We start from the raw sequence: 13235 nt of genomic DNA on the forward strand, positions 1-13235 counted from the left end.
ATACCAAACTCCTTTGAATGTTTGATTGCTCAAATATTAAATAAAATTCTTTGTTTTGGCAGATTCAAGTTAATAGTGTTATCATTGCTTACTGGACTAAACTCTTTTTCGTGAATGGAGAACCATATTTGTACTCTAAAGGTGTCAGTAGTCAGTATGTAACACTGTGCCAATATCTTTTCAATCTTAACATATGTTTTGACATGAACATGATGAATGTCAATGTATTTTATCCATTTTGGCAAATGACATCTTCAAAGATCAAGGTGAAGGTCACTCAATTTAAAATATGACCAGAAATCAAGAACATCAAACCTTGAATCAGCAACACAGCGTTTTTCTCCTGAATAGTATTGGGCAACATTACATTCAATAATGTTTTATTTGTTTCTCGAAACAATGGTTTACTGACCTTGAACTTGTTGAAAGTCAAGGTCAGTGTGATTACATGTAAATACTATGAAACTACTTCAGCTGACCTGAGGATAAGGTGCCAAGTTTTTGTCTATCAATCATCTGTAGACAACATCCACATACCTTTTAAATGTTTGTTTGTTGTTTAACGCTGCACTCAGCAATATTCCAGATATATGACTGTGGTCTGTACACAATCGAGTCTGAACCAAACAATCTAGTGATTGACATAATGAGCATTGATCCACGCAATTGGGATAGATGACATGCATCAACCAAGTCAGCGAGCCTTACCACCTGATCCCGAGCCTTACCACCTGATACGGTTAGTCGCCTCTTACGACAAGCCTAGGGTTGCTGAAGGCCTATTCTACCCTGACCTTCACGGGTCTACCCTTTAGATGACAAATCTTAGTTTATTTACCTTGAAGGTTGACTGATGTTGATCTTCCAGACTGAACCTTCCATTGTTTGGGGACAGAATAGATCCTTAGTTTACAGGAGCCATCTGATAAGGATCTGTGCTTACAATATGTAAGCAACAAACAAACAAATCACATAATAATTCAGAGGTAGTATGCTCCTTTTTTTTTGGAATTGTAATCTGCATTTTCTAACAAACAAAATCTACGGCAAATGCGTTGAAATTCTGTCAAACCGTAAACAGTTCCGTTCCAGTTTTAGCCAACAACATGTAAATGCGATGACGTTAAAGTCACTATCAGGAAACGCAACTGCAACAAAAGTCTCCTATATTTAAAAAACCCAAACGGCGCCATATATTTTATTAAAGAAATACTTCATATTCTTATTGAATTTATATTTTTCTTAGTCCGAACCTCACAATACACATCCGCCTTTTATATCGGAAAACGAATATTTTGAAATGTACACGGTTTACTGTACATGTACCTAAATATACATATTGTTTCATTAAAAACAATGTATTACTTGCCCGTGAAGAGATCACATAAACATACAGCTGTATTACGCATTGTGTTATACCAAAACGCGTGCTTATGTACTGTCGTACTAGCAACTGGTAAGCTATCATTCTTACAAAACTTTACTCATGAACACCTTTAGCATCAATGCTTTGGGCAAACTAAATTATATAATTCTTTCGAGATGGCGGCACTAAGTTCACAATAACGGTTTATTCACTCGGATTAAAAACATTGCTATCTTGTACTATGTTAAATCTTAACTATATGCTGTTACTATTGGCAATTCCCGCAAGTCTCTTTGGTAATTGAAAATGTCATACTTGGGTGCATGTCATAGATATTACCATACTACTGCTGTAAAAAGACAAGGCCAATTCTGTTAACCTTATTACGTTGTTTACCTTCTGGAATATGTATTGTGGCAGAACTGGAATGTATCTTGCGCGAATGCCCTCTCGTGTGATGGATTAAGTACTGTCGGAAAAAGATGTAATTTTTCACAGACTGTTGTTATTAAAATATCGAGTAACTGCCGATCGCCCTACCTGTGGTTTGAAGTATTTCAATCACAAGGAGTCCTATGGACAAGTTTACAGGAGACAAATTCGAACGAAAACAGAAAGTTCACATTTATTCTAAGTCCAATGCATGACAACACACGAATATTTTCTAAGTTTATCATCATTTTACCTGTAAAAGTACATAAGGGTAATCGCAATGTCAGTTAGGACAGGCTAGATTAGGTCAATTCGCATTATTTTCATATATGCTCTTTTATAGTCCTTTGACCCGTATTTATTACATGAAGCCAGAAAAGCAGTTTTCTAGTATTTCCGACAATGCTTTAGTTAGAGTGTCTCGGGTACATGACTTTCAATCATGGACGTTGCATGCCAAATTGCATCGTGTGAACCTGTGTTTTGACATCTGCAACCACGTATAACGTGCGAATGCCCTAGCTGACCCGTGTCTCTGTACCCTTGGAAACACCCGAGGTATTTATAATAATAGAGAGAGAGAGAGAGAGAGAGAGAGAGAGAGAGAGAGAGAGAGAGAGAGAGAGAGAGAGAGAGAGAGAGAGAGAGAGAGAGAGAGAGAGAGAGAGAGTATTTGTTTTTACATGCTGAATTTATTTCCATATTGATTTACATTCCGAAGTGCATGTACCCGTCATGGCGACCAGGGAACAATACCAATCATGATCAAAACTTTACAAATCATGAAAGGCTGCAAGATTGTAAAGAAAAGGAGATGAATTGTGGTACAACTTAGAGAATGTTGGAAGGAGTGGTTGGGAAATCGAAATAAAAACTAAAAACATGCCAGCTACCTAAAATTGTTTTGAAAAGTCATGATTAATAAAAATGTTTTCATGATGCCTAAAGCGCAGTTCTCGCTGATGGCCATTCAAGTCAAGTGGGTTTATGTCGCGGCTCGTTGTCCATCCGCATCTTTGACATCTCGGAAACTACAAGACTAAGAGTGAGTGAGTGAGTTTGATTTTACCCCGTTTTAAGTAATATTCCAACAATATCATGGTGGAGACACCAGAAGTGGGCTTCACACATTGTACCCATGTCGGAATCGAACCCGGGTCTTCGGTGTGACGAGCGAACGCTTAAACCACTAGGCTACCCGACCGCCCCACAAGACAAGCTGAAACTGTGCGTGAATGTAATGACCAAAAGAAGATCCTTAAGTTTATTCAAGTTTTACCAAACGAAAAGTTTATTTGTTAAAAAACGGCCAAACATCTAAACGGCCATGGTATAAAAAAAAAGTTATAAAAAATATTACTCAAAGAGCCTTGTAGTTCTATTTGGGAAACAGAAATCAACAACAACACACAAAAAACAACACTGAAACCTCACGTTACTTTTTAACCATGCTGAAACAAGAGAACATAGATCTTGTCAGCGATCTGGAGTTATACGAAGTGCGAAACATTATAGCCCACATCCATGTTCTTCAGACGAGGTCATAGCCACACTTTCTTTTAGTGCCTTGTATAGTTTGTTTGTTTCTTCGTTCGCCAATATTCCAGCCATTGAGCCTGCACGACCACCCGACCCCGTTAGTCGCCTCTTGCGACACGCATGGGTTGCTGAAGATCAATTCTAACCCGTATCTTCAAGTGTAGAATTGTGCAGATGTAGCATCAAGCATCCTTACCTTGTCAGCATACTGACGGGGTTAACCTCTTTACGGGACTCGTATTGTATGGCCGCTACACAGAGACCATAATGTATTTATTAAAATATATTAATTTATTAATATGTCATATCGAACTTTGTAATCACTTGTGTTGCGTTGAGTTAGTACCGAATTAAGAACTATAAACAAGCCATGCTTGCCGTGAAAGGCGACTCACTGGATCGAGTAGTAAGGTTTGCCGATGCACGTCACCGTATCCCGATCACTGGATTGTCTGGTTCAGGCTCGATTATTTACAGACCGCCGTCATATTGCTGGAATATTGCTGAGTGCGGCGTTAAACAACAAGAACAAACACGAACTGTGTGCCTATGGTACGTGTTAAGAACTGTTATGCAATGTATAAAATACAATTAATGTGAGACAATGCTAGCTTGAGTTTGTCTTCTTTATTTTCTGTGTGGATGTTTGAACTTCACCTGTCGAAGCCGTTCCGACATGAGATCGTTTTGACCTGCTCCCATGCCCTGCCTTGTTTAGTAATATAGCAGCCGACATATAGTAGCCGTTTTCGCCAAATGCGGTGCCGTTTTGCTGAGGTGCCGTTTTGCTGAGGTGCCGTTTTAGCCTGCCCCGACTGTAGAACCTCATCACGGCTCTCGGCTAGGAATATAGTTGCAACGGCTCTCTGGTTGAGGTCGTTGTCGACACAGGTACTACAGATATATACGGGCAAGACTCCATCGAATATTTCACAAATGTAGCAGCACAATTTACGGTTGTTTTAGAGTTATCTGCCTTTGGTGTGTTCTTCAGCGGTTAAGTCTAGAACCTGAGGTATTTCCGGTTGTGTCCGCGGGAAAGAGCTTAAATGAGAAAAGGTACTTGTCAAATATTTTTCGGAAGAGACATTAAAATACGAGTGACAAAATATCTTCATTTAGAACCCTGTTACCATGCCGTTAAGCCATCGTTGCCATAAGAAGACAATAAGGTTATTAACATGAAATATATGCACGCCAACCAAGGACAACATCGACCGAAATGTATATCAAAACGTTTTGAGATCACCGTTGAGCCTGGCTAATGATTTATCACTTTCTGTACGGTGCGAACTATATCTAGAGTTGAGTGGAGTAAAAATGGGTATCGGATAGCTACAATGGCGGCCACAGAAAACGTACCTTCTCAAAATTACATGGGTTGAGTAAAGTATCAGACTAATGTAGCTGAGCTGACAAACGTCAGATATATTTGAGCATGTGTCATTTTTCACCAAGGGCCCCATCATAATTTCTGACTGACAGCTAATTGATGCACACTGGGAAAGACTTGCACCCGTATCCCCCCACCTAGCCAACAGTCACGATGGGGTCCTACAAGACAGGTTGGACCCCATCGCAGCTCTCGGCTGCCCCCCCTCCAAACGTTGTATGTGTATGCATTGCCGCTCAATTCTTTTAGTGATATATTTTTTATAGTGTTTCTGGATATTATACCTTGAGTTCGTTTCTCAACTGATTACGCTAGTTTGTTTCAGGGACAGATAGGTGTCAAGTCTTACCCGTCAGGGACGGGAGGGGTAGCCTAGTGGTTAAGGTGTTTCCCTGTCACGCCGAAGACCAGAGTTCAATTCCCCAACATGGGTACATTGTGTGAAGCCAATTTCTGGTGTTCCTGGCCATAATATTGCTGGACTAGTGCTAAAAGCTGTGTAAAACCTCACTCACTGTTTTTTATCAGCAAACTATATTTATGGTGTCAATGGGCCTTTAACATGTTTAAAAAATCCATTGAAGTAGATAACATTGAGCAATGAATCAACATATTTTTCAGTTAATCCTTTGAACATTGTATGCTGTTTCTACATTGGCACTTCACTGGTGTATTCCGTCTGCTTTAGTCATGTTAGTAATCCTACACAAGTAAACACTTACTTTTGACAAATCCACTGCACAATAACAGTGATTAATCAATCATATATTTTTCGGTTAATCCTGTTTTTTGTGAAACTCAGCTGATCATTCCTCTCTATTACATAACATACATTTCACCAAACTTCAGACCTGGATTTAGATTGAATAATTACCTCAGACACACAAGAAATGTCAAATGGGAACCTTTGTCAGGTAATCTGAGTGGTGCTACCACTAACTATACCTGTGATAAAACATCATTAACTGAGCACCAAGTGAATGACGACAAATACACAGTTATTCCAGGAAACATGGATGACAGCAATGGAGTAGTAATCATATTATCCATGCAATCCCGAAATCCGAAAATGCTTTCTCTACAGGGATACTTTTTGTTATTAAACTATAACCATGATCACCATCAGGGGTATTTCCAAATAACCACATTTGATGAGCTTCTTCCGTTCTTTTTTTCTGTTGTTTAGGTGGAAGAAATTAATGAACATGCACCCTTTGTAATATCAAAATCATCATAGATCACAGGGAACAAATCAATGTTCAGAAATGAGTTTACATATTGCCTCAAAGTTTATTTACGCTGTCCTAACAGACGGTAGCCGAGTTTCTTGTCACGTTCAGTTCCCAGGATATCAGCTGAAACAGTCCAATACATAGAGGATATTTAATGTGTTTTCTCAAATACCACTTTTATCTCATCTCGTGAAGTGTGGAGAGTCTAATATTTTCACGAGTGAAAATATTAGACTCTCCCCACTTCACAAGATGAGATAAAAGTGGTATTTGAGAAAACACATTGAATTTTCTATTTATTATATACATGTTTTATTTTTATTACTTGCAATTTATATTTTTTTCGAAAACAGTGTCTGATAAATTACTAAGTTCTCCCTGTCGCCCCTTAACCACCGCCGTATAAAGGGAGTTTGCGAAAAGAATATAGTTCGTGAATAAAACTAGCCCTGTTAATATATGTTATGCGAAATATATTAGTTCATATCGACTATTCATTTCCGTGGATATTTTTGTTTGTCATAATTAAACATTCCTGTTTAAAATGAAAACAGAAATCATTTTCAAACAGCGATTATTTTATTGGCGTAGGAATACATAAACAGTTAGTACTGTGACCATGTCGAACGATCAGCTGAGCGCTCTCCAGGCTTACAAAATCCGCCAAATTTGATCACATTTTCTCACAGATAAGTATGAAAGTTGACATAAACACATTTTTATAGAATCCCGAGCATTTTAACTGAAACATTGTTGCTTGCTGTCATGAATTAAATTAGGAAAGTTCAATTTTTCGAAAAATTCAAGCGGGTGCTTCTCGCCTCGGCTGTACGTCTCGCTGTTGCCAGTTATGCCTCATCTCTTGCGAAGCATGTCGGGTGCAAGAGTGATATTAACATTGCCATAGATGTTATTTCCAGACATCAGACTCGTCAAAAAGTTCCTGTGGTCAGTTGAAGAGAAGCTATGCACCTGCGGTTGAGACAGTCGGCATCTGACGTAAACGTAATGTTTTGATCCAGGAGAAAGTAGTTCCGGCACCTTGTTTATATCAGTCACTAGTGACTGATAACTTGATCTATCGTCACTGATAAATCAGTATTTCATTCATATGTATATAATATAAATACTGATTAATGTATTTATGATTTCAGGTGTGGATATCTCAGAAAGGTTGAACACCCATGAGGCCAAGATGAGAAACTAACCTCAGATCAACATGTCCAAGACACTACAAGAACGGTTAAGATCTCTGAAAGATGAGGTTACAAGTCTTCTTGCAGCTGTGATAGTGGATGACATTAGCACTGCTGATGACCAGGCCAACCTGCTGGTGGAGAAGGCTCTGGAACAAGTGAAACGCATCAGGAATGTGGTGTGGGGACCACATACGTCTACCCCATCGAACAATACGTTTGAGTGTGTACAGAAAGAAGAAGGTTATCATGAACCTTACAAACAATGCATTGTTTCTTCAGAAAGTTCTGAATGTAAACAACTTAAAACAGAAAGAATAGAAGATGTTTCTACAGAAAGTTTGCTATGTAATCAAATCAAAACTGAGAAGGTTGAAGATGGATTTGATTCTGATAAAACAGAGGATTTGAATTACGACAATGCAGCTGATATTGATGATCTAGATGACATTAACTTTGAGGATGATAATTTCTCCAACATTCCAGACACTCCAAAAATCAATCAAACAAAAGCACAAATAAAGGTTTGTAAATGGGTCTGCATATGAACATTACCATGAATATAGACTATATATACCCGTGAACAGCTGGGATAAAATAGGTCTTCAGCAACCCATGCTTGCTGTGAAAGGCGACTATGCTTGTAACGGGATCGGGTGGTCAGGCTTGCTGACTTGGTTGATGCATGTCATCGTATCCCAATAGCGTGGATCGATGCTCATGATGTCAATCACTAGATTGTCTGGTCCAGACTCGATTATTTACAGACTGCCGTCATATAGCTGGAATATTGCTGAGTGCGGTGTTAAACAACAAACAAAACATCTCACTTTGAATATAGTGGGTCTTGTTGAATCACAACATTGGATCATGATTGAACAAATCTGCATGTCTACACACAGTTCATCAAAAAGGTAAGAATTATTGCAGAATTTCCATGGTTACTCCTTTTTGTGCTTTTAATATTTTTAATGAACTTGTGATACCTGTATTATTAAAGTCTGAAAGCGTAAATAAAACAGTTGGTTTTGATCACTGGAATGTCTGGTTCAGACTCGATTATTAACAGACCACCGTTATAAGCTGGAATATTTCATTGTGTCAAACCAAACCAAAGAACAAACCATTCATCATCATGGATAAGCCGGGCTTGGCAGTACAACTTGTGGGAATTTCTCTTTTCCAGGTTGATGGAGAGCCTTCCTTTGACGAAGATGACATGCGGAACCTCATCAAGAACTACAACAACAACGAGGGGGACGATGTCGCTGGAGACGAGGAGGAGTTTAGTGATGAGTTTGATGATGACTTCAATGAGGATGACATGCAGGTAGGATCAGCTGGCTTGGTTTTCAGTCCCTGATTCATTGCAGTCATGATCCATATAAAGGCCATCTTCCTGAGGCAAGGGTGTTAACTGACTATAAAAGTCCTGTTTCCACCCTTGCCGAACTAGGCTGGAATTCCGGAGTTACATTTTGGCTGACCTAACGAGTTCATGCATAGTCAATTCAAACTCGTGTAATGATTCTAAAGAACTAGACATCAGGTTTGTAAACAACATGGATTTCGGTTGACTGCAGGATTTGCACAGCATGTGTACCATCAACTAGGCGTCGACAGATATTTTGCATATCTTTTCATGTTTTAATCAAGGTGCTCAAGTGATTTGATGTGGGGGAGACCCTTTTTATTATAATAAAAGATCTTGATTATCGATCAGATTGTCTTGAATGGGTGCCGCCATTTTGTCTGAAGCAAATGCATGTGATATGAGAGATGTAATCTGATTGGTCAATAGGCGGGACATAGAAGGGACATAACTCATAATAGCCACTGGTGGTCCTATTATCAAGCCTGGACATTCCAGCCTAGTTCGGCAAGGGTGGAAACTGGACTTTTATAGTCAGTTAACGCCCTTGCCTCAGGAAGATGTGTAAAGGTCTGCCCTAGCAGGGTTAGAATCGGTCCTCAGGATCTATGCTGGTTGTAGTAGGCGACCAAAGGAATGGGATGGTCAGACTCGGTGACTTGGTTGATAGAGTGTCCTTGTACCCAATTACTATCAGAGTGATACTCAGCACTTAGACTGTACAAATCCTATATATGTTTATTTCAGCTACTGGAGGAAGCAGAGAGAAGTATTATAGAGGAAGAACAAATTGGTGACAAGGAGGAAGATGATGGTATGTTTGTGTTGCTCCTAGGAAGGCATTAAGCCATGGTGTTTATGTGCTGGTGTCCTGGGAAGATCCGGGGTAGAATAGGTCTTCAGCAACCCATGCTTGCTTTGAAAGGCGACTATGCTTGTTGTAAGAGGCAACTGACAGGATCGGGTGGTCAGGCTTGCTGACTTGGTCGAAGATCCGGGGTAGAATAGGTCTTCAGCAACCTATGCTTGCTTTGAAAGGCGACTATGCTTGTTGTAAGAGGCAACTGACAGGATCGGGTGGTCAGGCTGTCTGACTTGGTTGATGCATGTCATCGTATCCCAATTGCATGGATCAATGCTTGTGATGTCAATCACTGGATTGTCTGGTCCAACCTGATAATTTACAGACCGCTATCTTATAGCTGGAATATTGCTGAGTGGGATGTTAAACAACAAACAAAGCTGGTGGTCCTGCAGGAGGTTCTGTCCGGAGTAATGAATGCTTTCTTCATCCAGATGCTGCCAATCAGCCGGAGGACAAAAAGTTCCTGGATGTCTTGAAGCAGTATTTCGGCTACTCAAAATTCAGACCGTGAGTATAAAAGTTTGATAGCATGCAGCATTATAATGAGAAACGGGTTTAGGCTAACACCCAAGGGTAATATTGATGATCCCACTGAAAGCTAGAAGTGGGAAGATGTGTTTTCACAAATTGGCACTGTAAATGAGTGATACATTCATCAAATCAGTGAAACGCCAGCTGCTCGAAATTAACAACATCCCATTCACACGCGTCATTATTAAAATAGATGATAAAGGATCTGCAGTTGTCATCCTTAACAGACTATATCATTGAGGCCAAACGCCAACTGAGGAAAATTTCAATCACAACACAAACCATGAGCCTACCATGGACTTCACTAACGAGTTACACAACTCCTCTCCAAAATCTCCACTAAGGAAGATATCAGACTCAAGTAATTACAGACTTGTACCTGAGGACCACAACCCTTACCCTTCTGCCCCAAGTCCACAAATGCTTCACCCAAGGTAAAACACCAGGCCGCCCCATCATAAGTGGCAATGGTACTTCCACTGAACAAATTGGCAGCCTCGTAGATGAACATGTAAAAGAGTTTGTCAGAAATTATTCCAGCTACATCACAGACACCACTCACTTCATTCAGAATTAGAAAGTTCCAATCTTAGATTGTGACATCATTTTTGTCACAGTGGACGTCACTTCCCTATAGCACACGTACCTAATTTGAAAGGCCTCAGAGCCGTAGTCCAGGGTATAAGACGCTTCAATCCTGATTGGTCAATAAACCTGACCATCCTACTTTCTTTATTATGACTTGTCTTACACCATGTACACGACCTGTGAAGAACCAGGATAGAATAGGTTTTCAGCATCTCATGCTTGCCATGAAAGGCGACTATGCTTGTCGCAAGAGTCGACTAAGGGGATCGGGTGGTCAGGCTCGCTGACTTGGTTGATGCATGTCATCGATCTCATTATCGTTGATCGATGCTCATGATGTCAGTCACTGAATTGTCTGGTCCAGACTCGATTATTTACAGACCGCCGTCATATATCTGGAATATTGCTGAGTGTGGCGTTAAACAACAAACAAACACAAACACCATGTACATAAAAAGAACTTGGTTAATAGCGTAACGTTCGCACAGCCATAGGGACAAAACTACCCCCCTTTTAGGCAAATATATTCCTGGAAGAATTAGAAGAAAAACTTCTCAAATGAACCACTAAGAAACCCGACCTTAACATCGGATTCATTGACGACATCTTCCTAATCTGGACCATGAGTTTAACTAAACTGGAATCTTTCATCACAGACGTAAACATGGTCAATGACTCACATCCCAGCATAAAATTCACTGCCAAATTTTCAAGGGATGAGGTGGCATTCTTAGTCATGTGAGTCATCCATGACCAAAACACCTTCAAACTGGAATTTGACCTACATTGCAAACCTATACACATTCATATCTACTATTTACTTCCTGTCAGCCGCGTCACATCAAGTTCAACGGACGTAACAGCCAAATCTTAAGACTCAAAAGGATATGCGGCTCTCAATCGCAATATGAGTTTTTCATAGCAAAAAGTCAAGTATTATCTTAGGTCAAGTATTATCTTAGGTCAAGTATTATCTTAGGTCAAGTAATATCTTAGATCAAATACTATCTAAGGTCAAGTATTATCTTAGGTCAAGTATTATCTTAGGTCAAGTATTATCTAAGGTCAAGTATTATCTTAGGTCAAGTATTATCTTAGGTAAAGTGTTATCTTAGGTCAAGTATTATCTAAGGTCGAGTATTATCTTAGGTCAAGTATTATCTTAGTGGGACATGGTGGGTATCACAGTGTGCTAGCACTATAAATCGGCATCAGTCCGGACTAATACATGCAGCCACACACACACATGTGCATGCACATCGCTATATAAGTGCAATAATCTTGTGACATCAAACCCAATTTCACTATTTTTGGCTAGGGATCAGCAGTCACATTAGGTTGGCGACACGTTAATTTCAAGATTTACAGTAACTGAAATACTGTTCAAAGCTGTGTTAAGCAAAACTCCAGTAAACAAATTATTGCCTCTAGTCACGTTCAACATGTGTTGGTGAGATTATCTACACATGCAAAGCAGAATGACTTTCTCTTCTCTATTTTGAAGATCCGGGGTAGAATAGATCTTCAGCAAACCATGCTTGCCGTAAAAGGTGACTATGCTTGTCGTAAAAGGCGACTAACGGGATCGGGTGGTCAGGCTCGCTGACTTGGTTGATACATGTCATCGTATCCAAATTTCGTGGATCGATGCTCATGATGTCAGTCACTGGATTGTCTGGTCCATACTTGATTATTTACAGACCGCCGTCATATAGCTTAAATATTGCTGAGTGTGGCATTAAACAACCAACCAAACAAACAAACAAACAAACAAACAAACAAACAAACTTTCTCTTTTCAGGATGCAGTGGAAAATTATAAACTCAGTGGTGAACGAGAAGAAGGACAACTGTGTCATCATGGCCACAGGTAAGTAATAGCACAGGTATTCCATCTCTTGAGCCATTTAATATAAGCAATCACCATTTCAAACATCCGTCAGTCTTATATATATTTTCATTAGTTCACTCCACTTTGTTTTCTTCAGGTCATGGAAAAAGTCTTTGCTACCAGTACCCCTCTGTGTTTACTGGTAAAACTACTGTAGTTATCTCCCCTTTGATTTCACTCATGGAGGACCAAGTGTTGGGGCTCAAGTGAGTTGTTTTCCTAAACATTGTTAACTGATCTGGACGTTTTTGTCTTTCATGGAATTCATTTTCTGTCAGCTTCTCTGCAGTTCAGGAGCGTTCCACCATGGGCAGAACTGGGTAGAACTGGTCCGTTTTGCTTCTTGAAATAGTAAATCAAAATTAGTTGGGCGGTCAGCCTCAGTCGCTTGAACATTGTTGACTGATTGCATTATGCCCAGGGTGCTGTGGTAGAAGCGATCTTAGCGCTAAGCTGGCCATAGCTCCCATACCTTAACATAGACTTAGGACCGTCATAGCTCTAAGGTGGCCATAGCTCCCATACCTTAACATAGACTTAGGACCGTCATAGCGCTAAGGTGGCCATAGCTCCCATACCTTAACATAGACTTAGGACCGTCATAGCGCTAAGGTGGCCATAGCTCCCATACCTTAACATAGACTTAGGACCGTCATAGCGCTAAGGTGGCCATAGCTCCCATACCTTAACATGGACTTAGGACAGTCATAGCGCTAAGGTGGCCATAGCTCCCATACCTTAACATGGACTTAGGACCGTCATAGCTCTAAGGTGGCCATAGCTCCCATACCTTAACATAGACTTAGGACAGTCATAGCGCTAAAGTTGCCA

The 13235-nt window shown here is 40.0% G+C and overlaps 1 protein-coding gene across 1 annotated transcript in view; it reads left to right on the top strand.

Moving 5' to 3' along the window:
• The first annotated feature begins 7123 nt into the window (after positions 1 to 7123).
• LOC139464340 (bifunctional 3'-5' exonuclease/ATP-dependent helicase WRN-like) overlaps positions 7124 to 13235 on the top strand; it is a 36561-nt gene continuing 30449 nt past the window's right edge. Inside the window, exons 1-6 of the mRNA XM_071245867.1 lie at positions 7124 to 7682; positions 8345 to 8488; positions 9278 to 9344; positions 9827 to 9902; positions 12316 to 12383; positions 12502 to 12610. Coding sequence (XP_071101968.1) covers positions 7182 to 7682; positions 8345 to 8488; positions 9278 to 9344; positions 9827 to 9902; positions 12316 to 12383; positions 12502 to 12610 — 965 coding nt within the window. The 5' untranslated portion in view covers positions 7124 to 7181. The remainder of the gene's footprint in view (positions 7683 to 8344; positions 8489 to 9277; positions 9345 to 9826; positions 9903 to 12315; positions 12384 to 12501; positions 12611 to 13235) is intronic.

The sequence above is a fragment of the Haliotis cracherodii genome, unplaced genomic scaffold, assembly GCF_022045235.1.
Source record: "Haliotis cracherodii isolate W230 unplaced genomic scaffold, xgHalCrac1.p SCAF_17, whole genome shotgun sequence".
Lineage (NCBI taxonomy): Eukaryota > Metazoa > Mollusca > Gastropoda > Lepetellida > Haliotidae > Haliotis > Haliotis cracherodii.